The sequence below is a fragment of the Echinops telfairi genome, unplaced genomic scaffold (genome assembly GCF_000313985.2).
Source record: "Echinops telfairi isolate 266 unplaced genomic scaffold, ASM31398v2 ScPeMD7_2010;HRSCAF=2546, whole genome shotgun sequence".
Lineage (NCBI taxonomy): Eukaryota > Metazoa > Chordata > Mammalia > Afrosoricida > Tenrecidae > Echinops > Echinops telfairi.
The window spans coordinates 357558-370651 of NW_022105908.1; the positions used below are offsets into that span (position 1 = coordinate 357558).

The 13094-nt window shown below is 45.0% G+C and overlaps 1 protein-coding gene and 1 pseudogene across 2 annotated transcripts in view; one reads left to right on the forward strand and one right to left on the reverse strand.

Moving 5' to 3' along the window:
* The window catches only part of PMP22 (peripheral myelin protein 22), a 38640-nt gene extending 26194 nt beyond the window's left edge, over positions 1-12446 (forward strand). For both annotated transcript variants that reach the window (XM_045293419.1, XM_004716306.3), the window contains exon 5: positions 11155-12446. In XM_045293419.1, coding sequence (XP_045149354.1) covers positions 11155-11318 — 164 coding nt within the window. In that variant the 3' untranslated portion in view covers positions 11319-12446. The remainder of the gene's footprint in view (positions 1-11154) is intronic.
* On the reverse strand, positions 7269-7403 carry LOC115870603 (annotated as a pseudogene).
* Positions 12447-13094: the final 648 nt, after the last annotated feature.

Below are 13094 nucleotides of genomic sequence, written 5' to 3' on the forward strand. Positions count from 1 at the left end.
GGTCCACGACAACAAATAAAAACACAAGGGAAAATTGTGTTTTTAAACACAATTTAATTGTGTCTCTCAAAATTGTCGTTAAATTCTTCAATTGGATAGGTTATTCTGGAGGCGGCTATACCAGCATATCCACAGCATGAAGAGTTCTAGTATCTTCCATTGCAGCAGATGGTGACATCTTTCAAACTTTTCTCTAGATTCTAGACAGCATCTTACATCATGGACTCCTGACCATTGATTGCCAGTTACATGAGTCAAAACAAAAGGTCATTGGAGAGAAGTGGTGGGTGAATTCTACAGTCCAAGTGTGTAAATTGCAAACTCCATTTGGACCAGAGCAGCTCTGGGCCTGGGGATCCTGGCCTTAGTAATCCTATGAGATGTCCTCAATCCTGGCCTTCTGAGTAGGCAAAGGACATAGCTCTTCTTGTTTTCGTTGGTGTCTGCATTTACCTGGTGTCCTATCACCACCCTGCGGAAACAATCATATGTGTTTGGTGGATATATAAATTGAAATAATTGCTTAGACAGTTTTATGGGAGGGCACACTGGAGGCTGAGTGTTGATTACCTTTTCTAGAAGTCAGAGTTACCCTTTGCCCTGTAAAAAGGAGTAAATAAGAGATCATTTGCTTGCTGTCATTAACACTTAAACATTTCACCATTCTGGCTTGTGGGATTTCAGAACTAAACAGTGTTTTGCTGCTTGTGTAGTTTTTTTTTTTTTTTTATCATATTAAGGCAAGCTCCTGGATGGTTTCCTGCTTTGCTACATTATGAATTATGCCAGGTGACATCATTTCTTGGTATTTTAAAAGCAAAGGGCAATCATGATTTGCTCAATTTCTCGACCCAAGGAGGCAATGCAGACAGCTGTAATGGATTTTCTGGTTTCTTTTTTTTTTTTGGCTCACTGCCTGTAGCTTGTTATCAGATCATATGATAGTTTCCATTGCAGTAGAGGTTGTACTCAAGATAAATTAATAAAAATGTAGGAACCAGAAATTTCATAAACTACTTTTATTTAATCTGTATAAGCTTCTTATTTAACCAGTTAGTAAACTGAGGCTGGGCAAGGTTAAATGAATATTGAAAGTCACCAGATCATGCCAGGGGCAATTGAGTCCTCCCCACCCTCCCCCATACCATGTTGATTGACTAGAGTGAGATAGCTTCTAATGTTTAGAAATGCAAAAGTCACTAAGGAGTATCAGATCGAAGGCAGAAATTCTGATTTTTACAACAAAAGATCATGTCAGTGTGTCCCATTGTCGCCTCTGAGATCAGAACTAGTCAAACTGAAAATACTTGACAAGACGAGCTAGGTTCCTACTGAAGGGTTGGTCAGAGCAGGCAGTAGCTGCCTCTGCATTCTTCCCACTGAGATAGCTCAATTTTAAATTCTCTGGCCAGATCTTTCTAGCATTGTCACGTCAGCCCCAAACCCCAAATCCAGACTTAAAAGCCATCATCACACACATTGTCTCAGCGCTGTAGACACAGCTATGTCATGTGCCAGAATTTCAATTCAGGTGTTGAGATTTCCTAATCCTCCAGAATGTAATTGCTCGTCTATATTTGTTTCACTCCTTTGATGATTCTCCGAATCTATTATAAGCCTTTCTGAATTCTGCTACCACCCCGTTACAGAAGGGTCGTTGGGAGGAGACAAGCCAGTCAGGGTGCAGGGTAGCAACGATGAAACATACAACTTTCCTCTAGTTCTTAAATACTTGCTGACACCCACTATCATAATCCCAATTCTACTTTATAAGTCTGGCTAGACCCAAGGATGTACAATGGTACAGATAGGAACTAGAAACACAGGGAATCCAGGACGGATGATCCCGTCAGGACCAGTGGTGAGAGTGGTGATACCTGGAGGGTGGAGGGAATGTAGGGTAGAAAGGGGAACCAATTACAAGGATCTACATATAACCTCCTCCCTGGGGGACGGACAACAGAAAAGTGGGTGACAGGAGACATTGGACAGTGTAAATATGACAAAATAATAATTTATAAATTATCAAAGGTTCATGAGGAAGGGGAGAGCGGGAAGGGAGGGGGAAAATGAGGAGCTGATATCAAAGGCTCAAGTAGAAAGCAAATGAGGAGGGCAACAAATGTACAAATGTGCTTGACACAATGGATGTATGTATAGATTGCGATAAGAGTTGTATGAGCCCCCTATAAAATGATTTTTAAAAAATCCCCTTGTATGTGCTCTGCTCCAATCTCATTTGTAAAATGCTATCACTTGTTTCAGTCATTTGACTCTTCCTCCTGTCTTTGCTAAAACGTCCTGTCTGATTTGCAGCGCTAAAGACCTCAGAAATACTATTTCCCACATGTGGTAGCCAAGCCAATTCAAAAGTGATGTGATTGGGAAAATTATTCCAATCTTGTCCATGCCAACATAGTCATTTCATATCAAAACACTCATGCTATCACTAGTGGTGCCCTCAGAAAAGACAGGTGCTCTAAAAGTTGTGTACAATTTGGTAAATAATAAATACTATTATTTAGTATAAAACAAACTTGTATCCTTATGAATCAGTCATGCTTTCATTAGACGAATGATTTCATGAAAATATCTTTGTCTTCCATTCTTTTCTTCCATTTATATCCAATGAATGTTTTCTAAAACATTGTAATAACCCTAATCAACAATTTCATTTATTGGACCTCTCCCCCCATGATAATTACTGGTTGAACAAAACAACAGTGAAAAACATCCAGTATTGCTTGCAAACTTCTCTAGCTCCAAATATTTGCTCGCTCTTGACAGAACTTACAGTGAAAACACATCTGCCCAGAGGCAATATAAGAAGGATTAAACGTCGTGAAATTGTGCTTTCAAGTGAGTGGCACCTCCACATCACCGCAAGTCATAGAAAACAATTTTCAGAATCTTGATGGTGCTATCCAAGAAGTGTTGGACTACTGACTGCCAAGTTCATGGTTCACATCCATGAGCCCTTCTGCGGTAGAATAATGTATAGCCTTGGGAACCCTAACTAGGGTGGCTATGAGTCAGACCCCATCCAATAGCAGCCAGCTGAGGACTTTGCATGAAAAGTGGAGAATTTCAAAGATAGGATTGATTGATAAAAGGTAAAAATGTCACATTGTGAACAGGCCTTGGCCTTGAGCACTTTGCAACTCTCTTTAATATATTTAAACCATGAACTGTATGGTATGTGAATTATATGTTAACTAATGTATATGTATTACAAAACTATTAAAATTGGACTTCATGATACAGCATAAAAGAACTTTCGATGCATTATGCTCAGTGAAGTAAATAAATCACAAAAGGACAATAAATAAATAAAAACAAACAAAAACACCACCCTGATTTAAAAGCACATGATTTCCTCTTTTGTTAACCCCTTCAGAGCTAACCTTTTGTCTCCCATATGACCTAATTTTCATTTAGTCAGTTCAGTGGTCCGTATGTGAATAGAAAGTTATTCTAAATTAGAAAAGCTGAGTCATAATAGTATTGCAATTCATAAATCCTAAAGATGATGTTCTTAAAACAAGACCCAAGCCAATTCCGTCAAGTCGGCTCTGACTTATAGTAGCCCTACATAGTGTTCCCAAGGCTGTGAGTCTTTATGGGAAGAGACAGCCTTGCCTGTCTCCTTTGGAGCTACTGATGGGTTTGAACTACCGACCTTGTGGTTAGCAGTCTAATACTTAACCTGGGGCACAGATAATGTTCTTAGCATGTATCTGAAAGTTCGTCTTCTACGAACCTCCAGTCCAGTGTTGCCCTTGACAATGTGGTCATCCTTCTACTAAAGCCTGAAGATGAGAAGAGCTAGTGAGTGTATTTAGAGCTGTCCTGACTCCTTTACCATCTAACAATTCTAAATCAATGCTGGTGCACACGCAGGTGCACACACGCATGATTCGGTTTGTTTCTCAATTCAGTCCAGCAAGGAGCCAGCACTTAGAGAGCCAATTAGGACAGGGTGGTTGAGGTGAGAACGAATGACAGCCTGAGCAGTTCATAGCTTCACACGGAGGAAGAAATCAGAGCAGAAGGGCTAAACCAGCAAAGAGAACCCTGAAAGACTAAAAGGCCGAAGGAAAGAGGCGAGGAAGGGAGGGAGGGACAAAGGAACTGAGGGAGCCTACCGCAGAGGGCTGCTTACTAATGCGGCCATGTGTGCCTCGAAGCCCTGGAGCAGTGGTTCTCAACCTTCCCGATGCCTCGACCCTTTCATACAGTTCCTCATGTTGTGCTGACCCCAACCATAACTTTATTTTCGTTGTTACTTCATCACTTTAATTTGCTACTGTTATGAATCGGGTGACCCCTGTGAAAGGGTCGTTCAACCCCCAAAGGGGTCGAGACCCACAGGTTGAGAACCAACTCCTGTCCGAAAGCATACTAAGAGGAAGTCATCAGCATCTCAGCTGGGTCTCGAAAGTGTCTGATTCCGACTGGATGTTCTCGGCCTAGCTACCTTTTGGAAGGGTCAAGCCGTGGTCGCTGTAGATTACAGGCATGCTCTTTGGAGAAACGCCGGCGAAGGTTTAGCTGGGTCTTTAGGAGGACTGTGGGTCTAGAAGTCATCTTCACCTTGCTCTGCATGGGAGGCCTCCTACCTGGTTTGTTGCCTTCCTAATAAAGGCTTTATTATAAAGCCCAGCACCTCAAGTTCAAGAACTGCTTTCCTTGTTTCCATACTTTGTATGTTAACAGCTCTCTGGAGACTTTGAAAGGTGCTTTCCTCTAGTGTAGCGCCTCTCCTTAGATGCTAACCAGAACCAGCTGGCATGGTTTTCAGCCTGTCAGTACTTCAACCTCATCCCCAGAGATTTTGACTTCACCGCTGTGGGTTGGAGCTGTTCCGGTGGAGTCTCTACCGAGCATCCTTAGGGGGAAAACCACTGCATAGTCATTAAACTGCCCAAGCCCACTGGGCCTTGGGCTGCCAGAAGAACGAAGAAATCTATCTTTGAAGAAGTACAGCCAGAATGCTCCAGAGAAGCCAGGATGACGATATTTCGCGTCAAATGTTATCAGGAGGGACCAGTGCCTGGGAATGGACCCGTGCTTGGTTAAGTCGAGGGCACCCAGACAGAGGAAGATGCTCGAGGAGACAGATTGACACTGTAGCCACAACAAAATGAGCTCAAACAGAAACAGTTGTGAGGCTGGTGCAGGACCGGGCAGTGTTCTGTTCAGTTGTACTTAGGGTTGCTGTGAGGCAGAACCCACCTCCTGACAAGGCTGGAATTGACTGCATGGTTCCACCCGGGGAGACCCAGGGTGGTGCAGACGAGTCAGCCCTGGGCTGCTCAGCTAGTGACTAGAGGGTTGGGTCCACTCAGAGACCTCTGAAGAAAGGCCTGAGTGTCTACTCTGGGGGCAAATCAGCCATTGAAAACCCTCTGGCTGACAGTTCTACTGTGGTATCGATGCGGTCATGCTGAGTTGTCGTCAGGGATGTGTCTCCACAGACAGTTCGTTCATGGTTCTTCTCAACCCTTTTCTTAGAGAAGGGCTCTCCCAATTTTGTATCTGGATTTTGGAGTCATCATTTTCAGACCCTATGTTCCCAGCAATTAGCTCTGGTGGTTTGGGCTGTACTAGGTGGGAAAAAAAAAATCAAATTCTTAGAGATACGGGCCTGAAAGAAAGGACGTTTCACTCTTATGTCCAGCACCCAGCTGCATGTGTGCAAGGCCCATCTTTAGCTGGTTCTAATTATCTGCTGGGTGAATGGATAGTTGTGTTCTCTTAGCAGAATCAAACTCGGGCCAGTGTGTCACTCCTACTTATTAATTAGGATAAACAGAGAAAATAATAGGATTTTGGTTTTGTTTCTTTACTTTTAGGCAGACCAATATATTTATTTAAACATCTATACTTGAGTATAAGCTGAACTGAATATTAGCCAAGGCACCTAATTTTACCCCAAAAACTGCATTAAAAATGTGTTGAAAATCTCGGCTCATGCATGAGTATATACAGTAAAAGAATTGGAGAGATTAAGAACAGCACAGCGTACCCCCACTTCTTTTTCTGGTGGTTAAGATAGCCATTTAAGAGTATCTCTTTCCGGACCACCATTGGCTCTGCCCAGAGCAGGATTCAGCAGTCTGTGGTGCCCTTATGGGCAGTCCTGGCCACTTGGGAGGCTAATTGGGAGTGGGGCCAATAGTAGCATAGGGAAGACTCTGTGGTGGCCAGATTGAGAGCCCAGCATTTTCAAGGTAATGGGATTTATAGCCTCTTCCCGTCCCACCTCTTGTGCTAGGGATGGAGTGGGAGTGAAGCGGAGCATTCACTCATCCAACCACCCTTGATATTCTTTCCTTTCCCTGGCTCCTTGGTCTCACTTTACAGTCCCTTTGCAGATCACTCCTCTTTAGCCCTCTCAGATGAAACTGCTTTGTCCACTTCCACATCATTAATTGCTGGACCACGCACTCTTCTCCATAGTGTCAGCTACCTCTCCTTGAAGTTACTGCAGCTTGCTTGAAGCTTAGTTGCACGATAGCGCCATTTCCCATCTGTTAGTTGCTGTTGAGTTGGCTTTGATGCACGGCTACCGTACAACGGAACAAGACGCTGTCTAGTTTGAACTCAGACAGTGTTCTGTTGTGATCGACAGGGTTGTTATGGGCCAGTTTTCAGAAGTAGATCTCCAGGGATTCTCTTGCGATTTGAAATAATGGTGGCGTAGTTTCCAACACCACCACTTCACCCGTGCCACAAACTGACAGATGGGTAGTGGATTTTCAGACACCAGGCAGTCGGGCCAGAATCCTCTCTCCCTTCCCCCAGCTCCAGCCTGTTCCTGAGTCCTCCCACGGAGCAGCATCCTACACAGACTTTATTGCACCCCTTACTTTTCACTTTACCGACCACACGATTGCAGCTACTGAAAGGCTTCCCCATTCATCTTCCGGTCACTCATCAGCACACCCATCTGATCATCTTTTCTTTGGTTTAAATCCTGATGGTTTGTATGTTGGGTTGCTAATCTCGAGGTCAGTAGTTCAAACCCAGCAGTTGCTCTGTGGGACTCCGATAAAGATTAACAGCCTGAGAACCCCACAGAAGCAGCTCCTTTTATTCTGTAAGGCTGCTATGAGTTGAGACCAACTCTCTGGCAATGGATTTCACTTGAAAGTCCCTTATGGGCTTCTCATCACAGCATCCTTAAAACCCCATTGGGCTCTCTTTTTCCTGATCCTTGGTAGGTACAATTTTCAACCTCAACATATGAGGCTCTTTTTTCTTTTTTTAATCTGGAACACTTCACAAATGTGCGTGTCATCCTTGCTCAGGGGCCATGCTGTATCGTTCCAATGTTAGTTAGTTAATTAGTTCACTGTATCGTTCCAATGTTAGTTAGTACATGTGCTGCCGAAGCAAGCACCCCACGAGACTCTATTATTGGGACTTGCTGGTCTTTCCCAACAACTCCTAGTCTTCTTTGCCTCACTCATGCTGTCCTTTCTGCCTAGAATTCTTCTCCTCACTTCCTTGACCTGGATAACTCTCCCACATCCTTTGTACCCAAGTGTGAAGAGGATGCCATCTCCCTACTGTGAGACTTCTCTGATCCCCATAGTGCCCATTCATGTCCTCAGGGCATCTTGGTGCCCATTCATGTCCTCAGGGCATCTGCTATATTTCTCTCTCCCTCTCTTTTTGATCTCTTTTGACTATATTGAATGTATCTCCTGACATGTCTGAAAGAACTCATTTCTCTTCACTCTCTCCACATCTGGAAGCACAGTGTTATTGTTAGGTGCTGTTGAGTCAACTCCTAGCCAGGGTGTACGTGAATATCCCAGAATACAACAGAAGAAACCATTGCCCTGTCCTACACCGTCATTACAATGCTTGCCACGTTTTAGTTCATTGTTTTGGATATTGTGCCAATCCTTCTCACCAAGGGCCTGCCTCGCCCTTGCTGACACTGCTTTACCCAACATGGTGTCCTCCTCTGGCCGTTGGTCCTCACTGATGAGGTATCCAAAGCAAGTTGTACAGTGTGGTCTGTTATGATCCAGAAGGCTTGCTATTTAATAAGTGTTTATGGAAGCAAACTAAATGACAATAGGAACACATAGAGAAGTCTTTAATTGTCTTCCTTTGTCTTTGGCCTCTTGGCTGCTCCTTTCTGAAAATTCTGAGCTCTGATCATTCGCCTGAAATTGCTGTAAGCACCCAAGGGGTCTGGAGACGTCTTCTTCAAGAGGGCTTTGGAAGAATTTTCAGGAAGCTGTCACAGACCCAGCCATCAGAGGTTGGTAGGAAATGTGACTTCAGTGTTCAATGTTTCTCTGCTATGTGGTCAGGGCCAGTGTCCTTCCGACTGAAGCTGATCCACATTCCTGGGCTTGGGCCCTTCCCAGGGTTTCCAGGCCACTGTCAATGCATTCATTCATTCATTCACTGGGCATTGGGAGCCAGGCCTGCTCTTACCAAGGTGGATCTTGAAAGCACATTTCTACCTACTGGCTCCCGAGACAGAAAGTCTTCCTTGTGGGAAGAAATTGGCTTTGAGGCACTAACTTCTCTGCTTTGAGAGTATCTTAGGGATCATCTATTGCTCAGCATCCAGACAATTGTATAATATTATCAGTCTCTTGACAAATAATTATCACATGCTGTCTTCTCTTTGGCTTTGCCCATGGCTTGTTACTGACCCTGGTTACAGTTGAATGTACTCATTTATGAGATTCTACCATGGTGCATGTCACGCAAATCAGGTCCTCTTGTTAGGGGAGCACTTGCTCTCCTGGTGCCCTCTGTGTCTCTTGGTCAGAGACCAAACTTGGTGTTTTCTTTTTGCCAATGAAATCAGGCGTAGCTCACAGACACAGCTCCTGGGGCCATTATTTATTCCAGGCCAGGTCAGGAGAGAGCCTCCTTTGGAAGCCCTCCCATCAAGATAAGCCTTGCTTCACCCCTTTGGTCCCTACATGAGCCAGATGATTAACACACTCAGCTGCTTACCAAAGAAGGTTGGAAGTTCAGCTCTACCCAGAGGTATTGCAGAAGAAAGGTCTGGCCATCCAAGTCTGCAAACTCAGCTATTGGAACCCTACAAAGCACAGTTCTACTTTAACACACATGGGGTTGCCCTGAATTGGAGGTAACTGACTAAATGGCAACTGGTGAAACCATGTTTTACCCTTGCAGCACTCGGTGAGCATACTGCTTTCTGTTTACCTTTCTTGGGTCATGATCCTTTATTAGAGCCCATCCTACCTGACTGAGGTGTGACAGGCATAGCTCAAGATACAACACCAATATTTCTTCACAACAAGATTGAGCCCTTTAGAGAGGTGAGACAATGAGTAGTAGATACTGAGGTTCACAAATTTCAGGGCAACAACAACAAAAAAAAGGGTTCCCACATCAAAACTGCTGGTTTCTTGAATGACAATTTTCCAGCAGTGATTTCTTTTCAGACACAGACATCTCTGCTATCCCCTGAATTTTCTGTAGGTAGCAAAGGCTGGCCCTGATCCCACTGTTCTCCCAAGACTATTGTGTGGCCTTCTCAGTGGAGGCCAGTTGAGTGGGTGTTTTCTTCTCGGACGTGCAAAAGAAAAAATCTTATCAGCCTGGTCCATGCAGTGTATTCCCACTTCTGTGCTTTGTTCAAACAAAGTTGCAGTGTGCAGTCAAATAGCAGCCTAAATATCAGGGAGGTTAGAAGTAGGTGGTCTGGGGCCTGGGGAGTTTGGGAGTCTGATGGATCCCACACTGCATGCCGCATTGATAATGGAGTCACTCAGAGCCTTTGAAAGGCTCTGTTCTCAGAAGGGAACAGACAAGGCTTTGTGCAGCTCTAGGCTGGGGGGCTGATGCCACTGGGCCACCTGCCTCCCCACTGCAGAGACGCTCTTCATGGGCATGGGGGACTGCCCTGGAACCTGCTGCTCCAGAGGCCCAAAATGAGCTGCACGGTGGGGAAGACAGGGAGGCTCGACCTCCCCTGCTATCTGATGCCTTTTCTTCACCCCTAGGACCCCAGAAGTATTGAAAGGAACACGATAAACTTGAACTTGGCATCGATAGCCTCTCCTATTGCATCTTTGTTCCTTCTTCATACACTCTCCTTGTTTCTTCTTTTTCTCTGTGTGGTCTATTTTCCACCCACACTTTCTTTCATCTGCCTGGCAGTGTCCGTAAGCATTGTCTCCTTAGTTCTTTTGTGGCAAACTGGCCAAGGGGACTGCAAGGCCAAGTGCTTGTGTCATAGCACAGCTCAGGCAACGCTTTTATCATCTCTTGCTTCTTGTGGTTTCTGATAATGGCCCTGTGTACTGATAGAGTGGTTCATGGGATACGAAGGGCTTCCACACCCAACTCTCCTTGGAAAGAGAGAGGGGCTCAAGATTTTGCTTAGAAACCATTTTCTCTTTATCCACCTCTGTGGCTTGCAGATTGGTGACAGTTCAATGGAGAACAGAGAGGGTGGAAACATGACTGGGGCTCTCAGAGAGATGACCTGGGTCACTTCCCTTGCTGTCATATTTTAGAACCCCCTCTTCTCAATTGGTTAAGGAGGATTGCACAAATGATGACTCATTTGAATCATGGTGTTGGAAAGTAGCACGGACTTCCAGAAAATCAAACCATCTGTCTAAGAAGAAGTACAGCTAGATGCTCTTTAGAAGCAAGGATGAGGAGATGCCATCTCATACTTGGCATGTGTTAGCAGGAGAGGCCAGTTCCTGGAAGAAGGGCATTGTGCTTGGTAAGAGCGAGGGTCAGCTCTAAAGACCATTGACAAGATGGTCAATACAGTGACTGCAACAGGCAGTGCTTGGTTCTGTTGTACATAGGACCACCTTGATAGCATGTACCAACAACAACAACAACAACAACAACAACTTCTCAGTTCTGGCGCTGGGAGCAGATTCCTTTCACAGACTTCTCTCTCTTCTGGGCAGTCTGCTTCCTTCTCCTTAAGAAACACAGAGGAGGAGTGCCTGAGTGTGTTGTGTGTGGGTATGGGGAGTGGGGTGGGAGCACATCTGGTACAGGGTGGGGCACATGTGTGCAGGGGCTGTGGTCTCTGGCTCTGAGGGGGTGGAGAAGATTTCCTTCTGTGACCTGCTGCACCTGCCTCTGACCTGGTTATCTCTGGTTATCTTCCCCCAGGGCTGTGTGTGATGAGCGCGGCAGCCATCTTCACTGTGAGGCACGCAGAGTGGCATCTCAACTCTGACTACACCTATGGCTTCGCCTACATCCTGGCCTGGGTGGCCTTTCCCCTGGCCCTACTCAGTGGCGTGGTCTACGTGATCTTGCGGAAACGTGAATGAGGCACCCAGACAGGCCCTCGGAGGCTCTGAGCAGATACAGAAAAGGGAGGAAGGAAATCCGAAACAAGGGGGAAAAAGCTACCCAAAACAACCCAAACTCAGCCCAAACCAAACCAAACCAAAAGTAGTTGGAGGAGGGGGGTGTTACTGTTGATCAAAGATGTATATAATATCTACGGTTTATAAAACCTATTTATAACACTTTTTACATATATGTACATAGTATTGTTTGCTTTTTATGTTGACCATCAGCCATGTGTTGAACCTAAAGGAGTATCTAATGAACTTTAAATCCTAATAGTATAATCAAGCTCAGTATTTTTGTTTTGCCTGGAAATAAAACAATAACTCAATCTCGCCCTTTCCCTTTCATCAGAATGGGGGAAAAAAAAGAAAGAAACCTTCCTCCCATACCACCTCATTTAAAAAACCAGAGCGGGGACCCTAACCCCAGTGGCCAAGAACTCTTTTCCTGTGGGCCACCCAGTGCCTGGACAGCCTGGCCCTCCGTGCGTTGTCTTACACACACGCACACAACTCCCTAAACCGGAGCCCTCGGTACAAACACAGCTGCGGCTCTGGAACACTCCCCCTGTGGGTGGATGTTTCCACTACACATCTAATGGAGAAATCGGTGACAACAACCTGTGAAATGGTGCTATGTATTTACCATTCCTTATTACCAATAATCATCTAAACGACTCACTGGAAACTCAATTAACAACTTCACAGCATCAAGTAGGATGGAGTCCTACCTAATTTTGTGTAATAGAAATGGTTTATAACCCCCTTTGTACCTCGCTAGGCTGCTGTTATACTATTATGAATAAACAACTAAGCAAAGCCTTGATGGCTCCCACAGTTTCCTTGGGTCGGAGCATCAGGACACGTCTCTGGACCTCCTGGGGCATGAGCTTCTCAGGCTTGGCTGGGTCTAGACTGTTCTCTTCCTCCAAGGACTGTCTGGCAATGACTTGTGTTGGTCACCGACTGTAGCTGTATATACGGTGCCCTTCAGATGCCAAGACTCCAGACCTTTCGGTTTTGTTTTACTTTGGCTTTGCTTTTTCTGATTTTATACCAACTGTGTGGACTAAGATGCATTCAAATAAACATCAGAGTAACTCACTGGTATCTGTTGGATTTTTGTGGGAACTGGAATGTGGGTACAAATTGCAGGCCAGACTCGTGAAGATCATCCGAGGAGAGCCAGGTGGTTCGGATCTCACCCAGAGTGGACTGCTGACGGACAACAAGCACAGGTTTCTCACAAGACACAGGGACCACACTGTGTCTTTCAGAGGTCCATACACACATCTGCTATTGGGAGAGCACTCTGGGCGGGGGTGTGGAGCTGAAAGCAAGGCGGTAATTGGATTGTAAAGGACAAAGAATGTTGAATGTTCATTTAGCTCAGCCCTCTCTTGTACTCTGTTCTCAGGTGACTTCTGTAGGGAATACTGATGCATGTCAGTCATGAGCTCACAAATCCTTCCTTACCTATTAGGAAGAGGGGGGAGACGTGACAGGAAAAGTCTGAATAATGATGACTTGATAAGAGTTTTACTTTAGCAACCGAGCTCCTAGAGCAGTGGTTCTCAACCTTCCTAATGCTGCCGCCCTTTAATACAGTTCTAATGCTGCCGCCCTTTAATTCAGTTCTAATGCTGCCACCCTTTAGTACAGTTCTAATGCTGCCGCCCTTTAATACAGTTCTAATGCTGCCGCCCTTTAATACAGTTCTAATGCTGCCGCCCTTTAATACAGTTCTAATGC